This window comes from Urocampus carinirostris, chromosome 9 (assembly GCF_059441175.1).
Source record: "Urocampus carinirostris isolate Australia breed hairy pipefish chromosome 9, RoL_Ucar_1.0, whole genome shotgun sequence".
Taxonomy (NCBI): Eukaryota; Metazoa; Chordata; class Actinopteri; order Syngnathiformes; family Syngnathidae; genus Urocampus; species Urocampus carinirostris.
The window spans coordinates 29491163-29505992 of NC_142357.1; the positions used below are offsets into that span (position 1 = coordinate 29491163).

A 14830-nucleotide genomic window follows, 5' to 3' on the forward strand; every position below is an offset into this window, starting at 1 on the left:
TTTGAATAAGTTTGCTTTTATGTTTTTAGGTCCTTTGCTTTCATCTTAGTTGAATCCCGAATGCATAAGATTCTTTAAAAAACTTGGGTCAAGAGTAGGGTGACTCAAACCTTGACCCCACTTTGCTTGTTTAGAGTAGAGGTCGACCGATTGTTTGGGGAGGCCGATAATTGGCACCGATTTTTGAGGGATATCAGTATCAGCATTTTTATTTATCTGACGGGCCAATTATTTACACTCAGATACAGATACATTATCTCCCTTTTTACTGCCTTCTGTCTCTGACGCTACCCACCCTGCGCTTTCTGATTGCATAAGGGACAGAGCCTCTAAAGGAGGAAGAATAACGTTAGAGTAGAGTAAACAGGGGCAGCTCTGCTAACTCCTGAGTCCTGACATGCCTGTGAATTAAAATCGCTAATAATATTGAGATTTTAAAAAGTCAGTGATAGGAAAGCGTGTGTGTGATTAAAATATAGCATATATAGTGTAGTGTGCCACAGCAACTGAGTGGTTAGCGCATCCACCACACAAGTCTACGATAAAAGGTTCAAATCCAGCTACCACCCTTCCTGTGCGGAGTTTGCATGCCCTACCCGTGCTTGCGTGGGTTTCCTCCTGGCACTCCGGTTTCCTCCCACATACCAAAAACATGCATGTGAGGTTGATTGGCCAGTCCAAATTGTCCCTAGGTGTGAATGAGCGAGGTAATTGTATGTCTCCGTGTGCCCTGCTGAGGTTAAGCCGTGCAGATAAAGAATAAATAGTGTACCTAACTTTGACTTAATTGGCCATCAACGGCAGTGCACGTGTTAAAACCCTTCACAGTCCAACTTAACACAAGTAAATGTTTTCTTTCACAATGTGAGTACCTAACATGACCTTACTCGCAGTATTTTAATCCAACTCCATTTATTCTAGTATTCTAGCTACAGGAGGTATGCTCGGTATATTAATAAAAATTAAAGAGTGCACATTCTCCAGCAGTGCGTTGGTGTTCCCAGACAAGATAGTCAGAAAGGTGAAGCTGCGCAGTGTGTCATATTCCCGACTCGAACTCAATTTGTCACCTCTTTCGCAGTAGGGCTCGCCCTCCTCCATGTAAAAGGCTTGGTTCCTGATAGGAGTCTTGCAGGCGGCACACTTGAAACACTGAACGTGGTAGGTCATCTTCAGGGCGTGCATGATTTCCTGACGAGGCGGAAAAAGCTCGTCAATGTTTCATTCCGGCGACAACCGCGCGTGCATTTGCATCCATTTAGCGGCACTGGGATGTTTAGTCGCGTTAGTTTCGTCGTCTTACCCCTGTGATCTTCTTGTTGCACTTTGCGCAGTTGGGCGCATAGCGATTGTCGTGGCACTTGGTGCAGAAGACGGAACCTCTCTCCTCGAAGAAGCCTCCCTCCTCTAGGACCACCTTGCACTGCGAGCACGTGAACTCCTCCGGGTGCCACGAGCGGCCCAAAGCTACCAAGTAGCGGCCCCTGGACATCAAAAGTCATCATATCAAATGCTATCCTACAAGGCCTCCCCTTTTATGGCAGTGGTTCTCAACTGGTCTGTCTTCAGAACCCACAATTCCACTCTGATTACAAGCCGCGACCCAAATCAAGGAAAAATGTCAACTTCTCAAAATTACAGATTGAAAGAATTGTGACAGATAGTAGAATATATTCACCCATTAATGACAAAAACAAAATGAGCAGTAAAATAAAAACAACTCAAACTACCACATATACTCTGAATCTGAATCTACTCGTGTATTAGCCTACATCGCATATACGTGGCCCTCTAAAACTGCTTTAGAAAAGACACATACTAAATGAAATTCTTACCCAAGCTGTGAATAATATGTGTACCTAAACAACAATAAGTATATGGATAATAATATCAATATACTGGTAAAAGGTTAAAAATATCACAATTTTACAACATTGACTGTACCTTCAAGGATTTTCGTATTTTGCATTAATTTCCATCTTTGACACAATCGTTGTTTTCCACGTTTCCCCTATTCCCTAAGTAACTTTCTTGGGACCCATTATGTACAGAAAAAGGAAATGAAACCATCAAATTCTCAATAAAATTAGATGTGGTTCCTCTCAAACACAATTGGGATGGCGCCAAGTGGCTGAATAGATAGAGCAGGGCATTATTGCCATTTAATGTTAAGAAGTGGAATTTTATGGTTTTGTTTTGTTTCATTTTTTTCCCCTTATAATTATTTTGCAAAGACAAAGGCCCGCAGCCACTGAAAAAAGGTCTGTGACCGACCAGTTTTTGAGGGTCTTACTTAGGCTGGTTTAAATTTTCCTTCTTTTTCCATTTCTGCTTTCATGAATAGTTGTCGGGGATGTAATGTTTTTATTCAGTAAGACCTTCAAAATTGGCATCCTTTTTCATAACAACCTCGATGTTGCCATGGCAACATCAATCTTATAAACCACACTTGTTGGAGCTTATCCCCTGGGATCATTGTACTCTCTATGTTTATGTTTAAGTAAACCTGTTTTTTGCTACAACCCAGGGATGGACAATGTGTCTGGCCCTTCAGGTTTATTAATCCAGCCTGCCAATTGCAAACGGTGAAAATACTGTATAATGAAAATACATATAATCGTATGTACTGTGGTACTACTCTTTTTCCAGCGTCCCTTCGTTTTTCCATTTATTGCCGAGGTATCTGATTTAAGATTGTGTATCGTCAGATACAAAATTGTAATCCTCTAAATTTTGCATAGATGCTTTTGTTAACCCAATGTGGCTCGAAACTCAAAATATTTGCCCACCCCTGTTCTAGATTGTTTTGTTTTTCTTTTAAGTAACTAAAATTGTCAAGATATAAATTTTATTTTGGTTAACTCCACTAATGAAGACTAAAATAATTGTTGCCAGGAATGAAACTTAAAATAATAATAATAATAATAATAATAATAATAATTTCCTTGTATTGTCATTCTGTGTAACAATGCACACAGAACGAAATGTCGATTGCACCTGACCCGTTGTAGCGAGCCGATGCAGCCGCAGCCAACAGAGGGCGCCGCCGACCACTTTTTAAGTCTTAGGATTGACTCGGCCGGGGCGCGAACCACCGACCTCCCAGTCTCAAAGCGGGCGCCAAAATGTTACTCAACTGAAACGGAACATTTCTGCAGATTCAATTTCCAACACATCTAGGAAAATATAATTCAAAGAGCTGAACTTTTCTTTCCATTACTTATTACAGGAACTCTCAAGTATTATAAAATGTGTTAAGGAGAGTTTATTAAATATATATATATATATATATACCCCGCGACCCTACTGAGGATAAGCAGCGTAGCTAATGAGATGAGATGAGATATATATATATATATATATTATATATAAAACCGTTTTTCTCCAGTGATTTAAGATCCAGTTTCAGTATTGTCACATGCTGCTGCCCATCCATACCATGGTCTGGTTCATCTCTGAAGAGTTGGATGATGCTTTACACCAAAAAACAATGGCAACCAGATGATGAAGGTGCTGTATCTAAGTCAGATCAGGAGGTTTCTCCTGCTTCTAGTAACAAACCCTAACCAACCTGGCAGTTGAAGAATCCGTGAACTGTTGTAGCTGTAATATGCTTAAAATAGCAGACTTAAATATATGAAGGTAGAACAAAGTTGGGGAACACTGAATCTACACATTAAACTTAAAAAAAAAGTTGTTTAACTAGTTACTCGTTTCATCTAACTTTGTATTGTGCTTAAGATTTAAATATTCTCTGATAGTTGTATATTTAAATTGATATTGAGTTTGGATGAACAGAATCAAATGGATATTCTTTTTAAATCCAACCCTATTTGTACTCTTGTGAATTAAAATAGAATCAATTCAGGAAATTAGCATAGACACCAAGCCACCTTGCGTACCTGAGGCTGAAAATATTTCTGCTGTCATTCAAATATGATGCCAAACGTCTGGGAATGTCACCTGATGATTTTGTTGCAGGCGCCGCACACAGGGGTCCTGCCGCTATTTTGAGGCGCCTGCTGCGCTGCCTGCAGGATGGAGCTGCGGTTCTCCATGGGTGTGGGCTGAACTGGTTCCTGGTGGTGCGTCAGCACCGTGCTCGTCTTGTCTGGACGGAAGCGGTCGGCAAAATTCGGGTCAGTAACCCACGGTGGTCGGGAGGATGGCGTTGAGACTCCAGCCGCCGCCGATGCAGTTTTGGATCCTGCGTTCGGGGGGGAAAAAATATCCGGTATTTTCAACAATATAAGGCGCTCCCCCCCAAAAAAAATAGTCTCTCGTCATATAATTTGTATTTATGAGGCGCACTGGACTATAAGACGCATTTGAGATTCAGGTAAAAACTTCCTTTTGTACGGATACAATTTAATGCAATGCATTATTATGTGTCGCTGACCAAAACTGTAAAATACTCCATACAATGGCAATCAAATAAGAGTAGTGGCAGTGAGAGCGCCGACACATTCCCACTACACCAACAGAAGTACAAATGACAAACAAAATGGCATTAGACCTTATCAGATGATCACACTATTTTCACTTCTAGTGCCAAGACACTGATTTGCATTGAGCATCCTGATAGGTTAAACAGCCTGTCCACTTCTTCAACAAATAATCAATAACGTAAAACTACGTAAAAAAGCTTGTATAGTATTTTGTTGAAACACTTTGTTTTCACCATTATCTAAAGATTCGTTGGTGAATAATTGGAGAGACTGATTAAACTATCACGATGCACCATGCATATCAAGTGTTCCTAGTACCATGAGTAAAAATAGTGTAATGATGAGATGTCTAATGCCTTGTCCTATGTCATTTGTACCACTGAAGGTGTAATGGTAAAGTCAGTCCTCTCACTGCCACTGCTTTGATTCGATTCCCAGGTCAGAATTGTTCATCGAATTGATCAATTATAGCATATTCTTTACTCAAACACTGTATCGTAGAACCTTGTATGGTAGAGCATACCTATATTACTGTATGCATGTCCATTCTTAACCACCGTATTCTGTGTTATATAAGGCGCAGCAGGTTATAAGGCGCACCTTCAAATATTTGGCCAAATTGGGGTTTTTAGGTGCACCTTATAGTCCAGAGAGTATAGTGTATAAAGATGCTCCCCTACTTACGACCATTCGACTTACGATCATTTTTTTCGGGATGCCGAAAATATCCGGACATTGCTATAAGTTCGATTTTGTATTATTTGCACCTTTATCAGAGTACGGGACAGTACTTTAGTGCTTCTTTCCACCACTACCAGCGTGTGGGGCTGTGAGAGCTCACCCAGCATCCACCCGGAAGAAAAAAAATCCACGTCCTCTTCCTAGTTCGTGTGTAAACATTCTATACTGAATGTCCAACGCTCTAAGAACTTTGACATTTTTACTGTTTAATATCTTGTGCATGCATTCAATATGGTTGGTGTAGAGTGTAAAGAAGAGGCGAGCCGTTTCTTTTGAAATGAAAGTGGAATACTAGCTTGATGCGAATGAGAAAATGGGTGGATCGCTTTATTTTGGCCACTCTCTAACACGGAGGAGAAGGTCGCCTAACTCTTGTACAAAAAAACACGGGTTACTTATACAAGCCTTAAACATACTTGTATAAACCTTAAACATACATTCCATACCAAATAAAGCACTAAAGTAACTTACAAACAAATTCAATTTACGAACGATCGATTTCGTTCGTGGCGCTGACACATTAGCACTAGACCACCAGTGGTACAGATGACAAACAAAAGGGCATTGGAGCTTATCAAATGATTACACTATATTTACTTACAGTGCCACTGGAGGTAAATTGGAAAAGTGTCAGCACGTTCTGTTATTTGTTTAGGGAAAATTAATCCACAACAGGGTGTTCCTGAGGACAGTTGCGCTTGATCTGAATGTGGGAGGTGGATATTTATTATATAAATATCAATCCAAGCTTAATCTCCAGATGTCTGTTGACGCTTGAATGCAATTGTTGATTCACGCATAATAAAAATGTATCAGTACATCCTACATGATGCGTTGATGTAGAAGCAGGAAGACCAACTCACCATCTGGTTTATTTGCTGTCTGAGCCTTGGCAGGTGACAGAGTTGGCTCAACACTGTGGAAAGAAGGTGACTAATTAGAAGGGGAGAAAAGAACACACAGCTCTCAATAACAAAGCACGTCATAGTTGGGTTGACAGCAGCGGTCGTGGCTGTCTCATATTAGCTTGAGTTTGTGCAATCTAAGTATCGAATATCAACTGCAGAACTTGGAAATTGTAAACCTTCAGGATGTGTGAGAGGGGGATACAATATTACAGTGATAAGGAATCATCTTTCTTGGCACACAGGGTTGAGTGCTCTACGAGGCCAACCAAACTCCAAAAAAGCAAGGGAAGTTTCTAAAAATATTTATTTGTTTTACATGAGCTATATATCCAAGGACAAATGATCTACTAATAATACAAAGTCAATTCATTTCAAATAACCAACTTTTCCACCAAACTCAGAAAGAACAAGCTTTAGCTTTAAGCCTAATCCCTCTGGGTACATGTTTACAGGGGTTCCTACAGCTTAAGGCAAGTTAAATACAAGACTAGTTAAGACTTTTTAAGGCCTTTTGAAATCAAATTCAAGACCAAGTTGACAAAAAAAAACCACAATTGAAAAAGACAAAGCAAAAAAAACCTAATATTTCTTGCACACAATACATCGTGCCTCAAACACACTACCTGGCACAGCTTTTAGCCATGGCGAAAAAGGTTTGTCGGACAGCCACATAGATTATCATTTCAGAATTGAGACGTTTCATATTTGTAAAAAAAAGTTCCTAGTAGCATTTAAAAGTGTCATTGAATGTGGTTCTTAGACACTTAAAAAAATAACTGCACAAAATTAATATGAATATAATTTGTTGATGTAATTGTTGTAACAATCAACATATTCGTGACAACATTTTCAATACAGAAATGAACATTACTCGATTTTAATTTTTGTAGTTTTCATAGAATATGGATAATTTGCCATGAACTGGCCTAGGAAACTACAGAATATTATTTAGTAGTGCTGCTGTCATACACGGGTTACATATCTGTCGGGTCTAAAAAAGGGCAGACCCATCATATCACTAATAAATGATGCATCAATTATACAAAATCAGTTAATTTGGTAATTGCTAAACTGAAGATGAAGTGACGCATCACGTTTTAAATCAAACCAAAAGATAGACATCTGAATCAAAATCAAATCGGTTCTTAGATTGTGTAGAGAGTTGGTTCTATATTAAAATTTACAGTGTGTCCCAAAAAATGTATACCCTTTGAAAGTAAATAACCCAATAAACGTTTATTTCTAATTCAGATTTGATTTGGTAAGAAACACTGGTCTTAAGTTTGTGCAAAATAATAAGTTTTTTTTTAATACGTATTATGCTAGCCTTACCTTTCTAAAAAAACAAGGGACTGGGAAACCAATTCAAAATTCACGCTACGCTACATCCCAGAAATAGCAGTACAGGAATACCTCCCAATTATTACGCTCGAAAGCAGAGTTGACAGACGAGAAATTCATCAGTGGCGCCCGGTAAAATGTGATATCCAAAAGGCGTTTGGCTCCCAGCGCTGGGGAAACGACTTGTTTCTAATATGAAAGTTCCGCTACCCACAGCGGGCGTCAACACATTCAGAAATTCTTCAAAGTCGATCGGAGATGGAGGGAAATAAGTAGTGGGTGAAGACAGTGTGCTCCGGAGATGCGTCATTCTGGGGGAGCAAAAGAATATACACGCATGTAACTGCGCCGTAAGCGACAATCGTGTTTACAACGTCAAAAGTGCCATCACGGATAAGCCGCTGTGAGATGATGAAATCTTAGCTCATTTGCGAAGAAGAAAATCCCAAAAAGTTGCTTTTGGACTCGTCAAATAGACACAACTTATAGATTCATAAAAGCTGATATTGCTAGAAAGTGACCTCCAAGTTTTTATAAAGGCATGTTCAGCGTTTCATGCGTTTCAAAATAAAAAAAATATAAGTGAAATATTTTCTCTGTTAGGTATGAGTTAAGAATGCCCAAATGAGTTTAGAGACCCCTTACGTTTCTTTTGCCATCGCGCATAATTGCTTTTATCTTACTTTTATCAAAGCTGTTCGGAGCGGAACACATAAGGAAGGAGGAATGGTGGCACGGAGGGAGTGGTGGAGAGTGACTTGAGTGGCTTGTCCCCATGGCTTTTTTGGGCGGTTTTTATGAGTGTGTGATTTATAATTTGCTCTACGTGTGCTTGAAAAGTAAGGAATTTTGAAACGTTACCCACTAGAAAAAAATAAATGTACATCGCCAAGCTGTTAGCTGTCAAGGTAACATTGGCAATTGTGTACAGTTTAGCAGTTTGCTTGCTAACATCAATTGATTGTAGAAACTGTAGAAAAACAATTATTTAGAGAAAATTAGTACGATTTCCCCAAATAGTTAATTGCTGTAAGAACTAAAGGTACCTAAAAAAAATATGAATCACGCATAAACAGCAGAGCGAAAATGAACAGAAAAAAAAAAAGGGTTTTTTTTGTTAAATGGCATTGCTAGATTCCAACTGGCCTTTTAAACGAGTATATATACCGCTAACTGCCCATGCGTATCCACAATTATCCAAGCTTTCGTCAGGTCGACCTGGATGAAAACTTTGCTAATTTACCAGTTAAATGCACGTTTGGTTGGGAAATCCAGTCTCCCCATTACATTTATTACGATAAAAATCCCTCATTTGCCAGCAGACAGGAAAAACAAAGAGTAATCAACACAGCCAAGACGATCAGCGGCTAATCTCTGCCCAGTCCAGAGGCCATTGCTGTGCGATACTGTAGCAGAGCCATCGACATTATAAGACAATTTCCTCTGATAGGCGCAACAAGTCCCTCAAAACAAGGACAAACAAGCTCAGAGACAACTTCTTCCCCAGGGTCATTACCACCCTAAACAAGAGCGCACAACTGAAAATATGATTCCAGGCATATGTATAAAATAAACATAATATATATTTCCGTTTTGTTTTTTTTGTTTGTTTGTTTTTTTATGCTAAATGGAAAAGAAAATATGTACCTATTGGGGTTTGTGTTGCTGCTAGATGTTATTGCACTTCTTTTAATTGCACTTTAGTTCTGATTCCCTATTCTTCATTCACAACAATTGCACTTTTATGATAACTTAGGCCAGTCTCCTAAGCACTATGTAGTAAATATATTTTTTCTTCCTCTTATCCTGATACTCTTATCTTGTTTTATCTTTTAAGTCTTTTTTACACGTATACCCTGGAGTATGTCTAATCTCGTTAAATACGATCTTTCACAACGTTGATATAATCGACTCTAAAGTCCGCTGTCATTAAACTTAGGCTTAAAAGACCCAACTTCGACCAGAAAACCCTATGTAGTTATAAACCTGTGTCAAACCTACCATTTGTTCTTAAAGTACTTAAATAAGTTGCGGCACAGCAACTGAATGATTTTATATCTAAGAATCTTTTTAGGGAATTTATGCAGTCAGGATTCAGGGATAATCAATCTACTGTGACATCCTTAGTTAAAGTAACTAACGATCTTACTGGACTCTGGCACTATATCAATGTTGCTTCTGCTGGATCTCAGTGCTGCATTTGACACTGTGGACCATAATCTCTTACTATATCAGCTAAAAAAATTGATTCCTTTCTCAGGAACTCTTCTCTCATGGATCAGATCCTACCTCTCAAATAAGACGCATTTGTGTTAGATACAGTGATATGACCTCTGAGCCCTTTAGTGTTACCAGTGGCGTTCCGCAGGGCTCAGTATTTGGTCCCCTTCTGTTCAGCATTTATAGTATATACTTCCGTTATGCGATATTATTCGCAAGTATAATGAGTTTCCATTGCTATGCAGATGACTCAACTTTATCTTCAAATTTGGCTGACCTGCATTGTCTCCCTAAGAGTTTAAGATATTATTTTAAGGTTCTGTTGGTATTATACAAAATTATGCATGGACTTGCCCCTTCATATCTCTCAGATTTGATAACCCTCTATGTTCCTGCTTGGAGCATGTGCTCTGAAAATGCTGGTCTACGAATGATCCCAAAAGACATCAGGAGTCCGCAGGCTCAAAAGCGTTCTCCATTCGGGCCCCGGTGCTGTCGATGTTCTGCCCTCCAAGATTCAATCTGCAACCTCTGTGGAACTATTTAAATCTAAGCTCAAAGCACTCTTCTATTTGATAGTGTATGAATGACCTATATTTCATGTTGATGATGTCTGTGTATTGTTTGTTGATAACCTTGCAACACTTATTGCAGGCTGGTCCTCCTGGAAGGGGGGGGAACACCTAATGTGCGGTCCCTTTTCAGGGTTTCTTAATTTCCTCATGCTGAGATTTTTAGTTTTGCCTTGCGCTAATGTAGGTTTTAGATCACGGGGTGGTGTAATAATAGTCCGTTGTCCTTGGGACTAATTAAGGGCTCTAAAAATAAAAAATGACTTGACGATAAAGACGAATTCAATTTAAATAAAATTTTGTGCTATTAAATCACCATTTAACATTTCAGTTTTGTTTTTAGTTAACATCGGTCTCAAGTGTCAATATGTACGTACTTGCCTGCGCATTATAAACGTGCTTACAGAGGCTGCAAAGATGACACAAGCCTGAGGTGGCGGCTGCTAGTAATAAAAATCCAAATTCCATACAGCTCTTCTAAGGAACAGAAGTGATTAAAAAGGGTAATGGAAAATAGCCATAAAAAAAAAAGAGAAAGCAACTTCAAATTCTTTCCCGGGAGACACGGTCGGGATCAGCCAGTCTTTGCCCCGACGGAGACCCATTTATTCCTCCAGCAGACGAGCATAGTCTCCTCAGAGATGCATGTTGTTGTTTGTCTGCTGCGCACGCTGCTGAAGGCTACAGGTGCACGTGGCGCCGTGTCTATTCCCAGCCGGGGTGGCCCGGGGCGTGTTTTCTTGACATTTTCACCGCTTTCAACAGAGCAATGAGCAAAAGATGCAGCTGCGCGATTGCACGCTGCAGAGTAACGAGCCACGGACACCTTGACATTTGCGGATCCTTGTTTACACCTGTGATTTCCCATCCGGCTGAGTTGTTCTTATTTTGGCCCCGGCCCCCCCGGGGGTGAAAGAATTGGAATAGAGGGGGGAAAAAAAGGCCTTAGAGTTTCATTTTTCAACACTGAGACGGCGCATGTCAATTTTCACGCTAAAAGTCGATGCAGGGCAACAAACATGGCAGCACTTGACAACAATCCACAGCTGTATTTGCACAATGTGTGTGCAGTCAAAGCTAAAGCTTTAACTTAGATTCAAGTTTTAAGTGTACAAAACAGTTAAAAGGGCATGCTCACCTTTTTGTTGAAATCTGATAATTTTCAACGATAAACTGAAAACTGTTTCTTCGAGCTGGGGTGCTGTAGTCAATGGTCCAGTCATCAAAATTAAACATGTCATGAAAACGATGGATTTTCACATCCGCCAATCATCAGTCAGTATATAATTTCAGAAATTTGCAACCGAGTAGTCAGAAGGACTGTAGATTATGTACCCCAGTATTTTGATAATTACGTCATACACAATCATTATCTTGTTTGGCCAACAATTGTGTATTGTTATTAAAGTTCAAAACCTTTCTGTTAGCTTGGAAAAATTTTGTAAATTGTGCTTGGTCGAGTTTTTAATTCATTACAGCAACTTTCAGGAATTCAAATAAAATGACATTTGGCAATTACAGGCTCATAGTTCAAAAATTCTGGCCAGGGAGTTAATGTTAAATTACAGGCTGTTTCTCCATTCCGGTGCCTGTTTTTTAATGACAAATTGCGCAGCTATTTTATCAATGAGGCAATCAAATGGCAACGATAAAGTTGAGCTTGTGCACAGCGAATTCGCAGAAAGATGAAAAGCTTGCATAGTGAAAGATGGAAACTTGAAACAAAGGAAACACTCAAGAAATAGAGAAAGGCATTTTTGTAAGATGTATTGTATTTCTGATGACAGCAAGGGGGGGACAAGTACTGTTCAGTGGTTTCCTCACGCTCAGAGACATGCACAAGTTGAAAGGATCAACAAATGAAAACTCAGTGAGGAGTGAGAAGAGAAAGCATAGTTGAGACACAAACAGATAAGGTATCCTCCTCTGCCACAAGTGCCCACCCCCCTCTCCAAAACCAGCTCAGTAGGCTAGAAACGAAGCATCCAGACACTGTGGTCCACCGATCTTAACACTTGGCTCGGTTTGCAATCTTCCAGTAAAATATTTTGTCATGTTAGCTAAGTTACATCTAGTTCTAGATTACTTTCTTCTCCACCAGGCCCAAAAAATTATTTATCGCCGCCACCCGCGTCTAAGAGTTATCTGCCACAGGATGGATGGCTATCTTCATCGTCTTCGAAGCGCAGCCGCGTGGCGTTGCTCAGGATTTGATATTGAGGGAGCAAGCAGACCTGCCGTGGTGCCAGTCCCTCAGACGGGCATAGCGGGGACTCTGAATCTCAGTGAGGAACTTTTCCCTGCCCACCAGAAAGAGAATGGAACATGGAAAGAATGAAATAGTGTGAGAGGAGAAAGAACGGGGACATTCATTCCAAGTCAATTCACCCCAAAAACTGGAAATTTAAACCGAACATAGTGAGTGTACTTGTTGATATTCATTGTGCAACACTAGATCTAAAATTGAAAGATCATAAATCTATTTACAGGGTGCGGTAAAACGTTTTGCATTGAAAAATTCAAGAACTTTTTAAGCATCTTCAAAGCCAAATTTCATTATTTCTAGGACCATTAAAAGAACATTTTCGGTGTGAATCGTGTATTGTGCAGAGCCACAAATATTTGAGATTTACGTGCGCCATCAAGTCATATGATTTTTAGACCTTTAGTAAATTGCCAAAATAGAGGTTTTGGAGAAAAAGCTTTCTCCTTATATGTGTTGGGTAAAAATGACACTAATATGTAGCTTAAATCTTCAGTTGCAAGACGTTAACATTAAAATATTTTGCAGAGCCCCAAATATAATAATAGATGCAATTTTTAATCTTGCGTGTGCATTTATAATAATAATAATAATAATAATTTCCTTGTATTGTCATTCTGTGTAACAATGTACACAGAACGAAATGTCGATTGCACCTGACCCGTTGTAGCGAGCCGATGCAGCCGCAGCCAACAGAGGGCGCCGCCGACCACTTTTTAAGTCTTAGGAATGACTCGGCCGGGGCGCGAACCACCGACCTCCCAGTCTCAAAGCGGGCGCCTTACCATCTAGGCTACTGAGCTGGTATAATAATAATTTCCTTTGTATTGTCATTCTTTGTAACAATGTACACAGAACGAAATGTCGATACACCTGACCCGTTGTAGCGAGTCGGTGCAGCCGCAGCCAGAGGGCGCCGCCATTATACCAATTAGGTATGTGTCGGTCGAGGCGCGAACCAGCGACCTCCCAGTCTCGAAGCCGGCACACTACCATCTAGGCTACTGAGCTGGTCAAGACATGTGATTATTAGATTGAGTAAATTACAAATATATATGTTTTTAAGACAAACATTTCTCCTTATAGGTGTTGGGTAAAAATGACTGTAATATGTAGATTACATTTGCAGGACGTTCTTCCCATTACAATTTACCAGTAGGAAACCCTACCTTAAATTTTTACATGGCCATAATAAATGTCCATAATTGATAAGTAATTTTTGCACTCAAAAACATTTCACAGTGCCCTGATTAGGTCCGGAATGCACCTGTCCTCTTGGATGCGACCCATTGGGAGCGATGACCCTTCATAGGACAATGGCTTACAAACTAATGCCAGATGCTGTTAATCACGGGCAAGGAAAAAATGCGATGGCAAAGCGAAGCCACAAGAAGGCAGTGTCTATGTCATTTTTAAGCGGACTTGTTGAGAACCATAGCACTAATTCCAGGCATTTATTAAATTCTGATTTTGATTTACAATTTATCAACAATTTTTGATTTGTTGCACAATCACTACGAACAGGTACACCAAGGTTCATTAAAATCCTACTAGCCTTTTTGTAATCCATACGATTTTACAAGGATTGACTCAAACAGTCATAAAATAGATGGAAGGAAATGCAAAAACACTAAAACTTTTTATATTAGGGCCCCATTCACGCATTAATTTTGGTGCTACCAAAAGTCCAACTGTAGATTGTGTACACACCAACATCCGTGCATATTAAACTAGTACACAAAAGAATAAACGGTCAACCGCAACAAGGTACACTCAGGATTTACCTGGCCCTCTTCATGGTTTCATCATCTGGGTCCTGCACTGGGAGATGCAGTAGACACACACCCATTAGTAAAGGTGACATACAAACCTACTCTCATGATTGCTCAGTCTGGAAACAATCATTGCACTTGCTTGTGGCTAATAGAGTTACAGGAGGATGTTCTTTTACAAGTAAAAACGCAAAGCAAGTGCCAGTCAGGAATCAATGAAATCCTAAATTCCTATGCTTGTTTTTTTTTACTTAAACAAAATGATTTCCTCGAATTTAGTCGCACGTTCACGCTTGCAGTCCTAAGCAACCAAGCCTGGCTTTGGACTTACTGAAGTCGGTGCCAGTGAGCTGAGCCAAGATGCGGAAGGAGCGTGACTGGGTTGTACCAGTGCGAGGCTGCCAGTCCTGGGTATCCTGGATCAACCTCTTTTTGCTGCGGTCGTTGGGGATAAAACCGGGGATGTGGTCCATCCTCAGGCTGTGGCTAACATAACCACAACACGATGGGCTTTGTTACTACAAAAACTACCGGATCACTACTCACAAATACGAGATAATCAAGA

General features: G+C 39.9%; 1 protein-coding gene across 5 annotated transcripts in view; it reads right to left on the bottom strand.

Moving 5' to 3' along the window:
* pdlim7 (PDZ and LIM domain 7) overlaps positions 1–14830 on the bottom strand; it is a 50074-nt gene that overhangs the window by 3313 nt on the left and 31931 nt on the right. For all 5 annotated transcript variants that reach the window (XM_088343447.1, XM_088343446.1, XM_088343443.1 and 2 more), the window contains 4 exons: positions 6053–6105; positions 3964–4207; positions 1304–1484; positions 1071–1191 (listed from right to left, as the gene is read on the bottom strand). In XM_088343447.1, coding sequence (XP_088199573.1) covers positions 1071–1191; positions 1304–1484; positions 3964–4207; positions 6053–6105 — 599 coding nt within the window. The remainder of the gene's footprint in view (positions 1–1070; positions 1192–1303; positions 1485–3963; positions 4208–6052; positions 6106–14830) is intronic.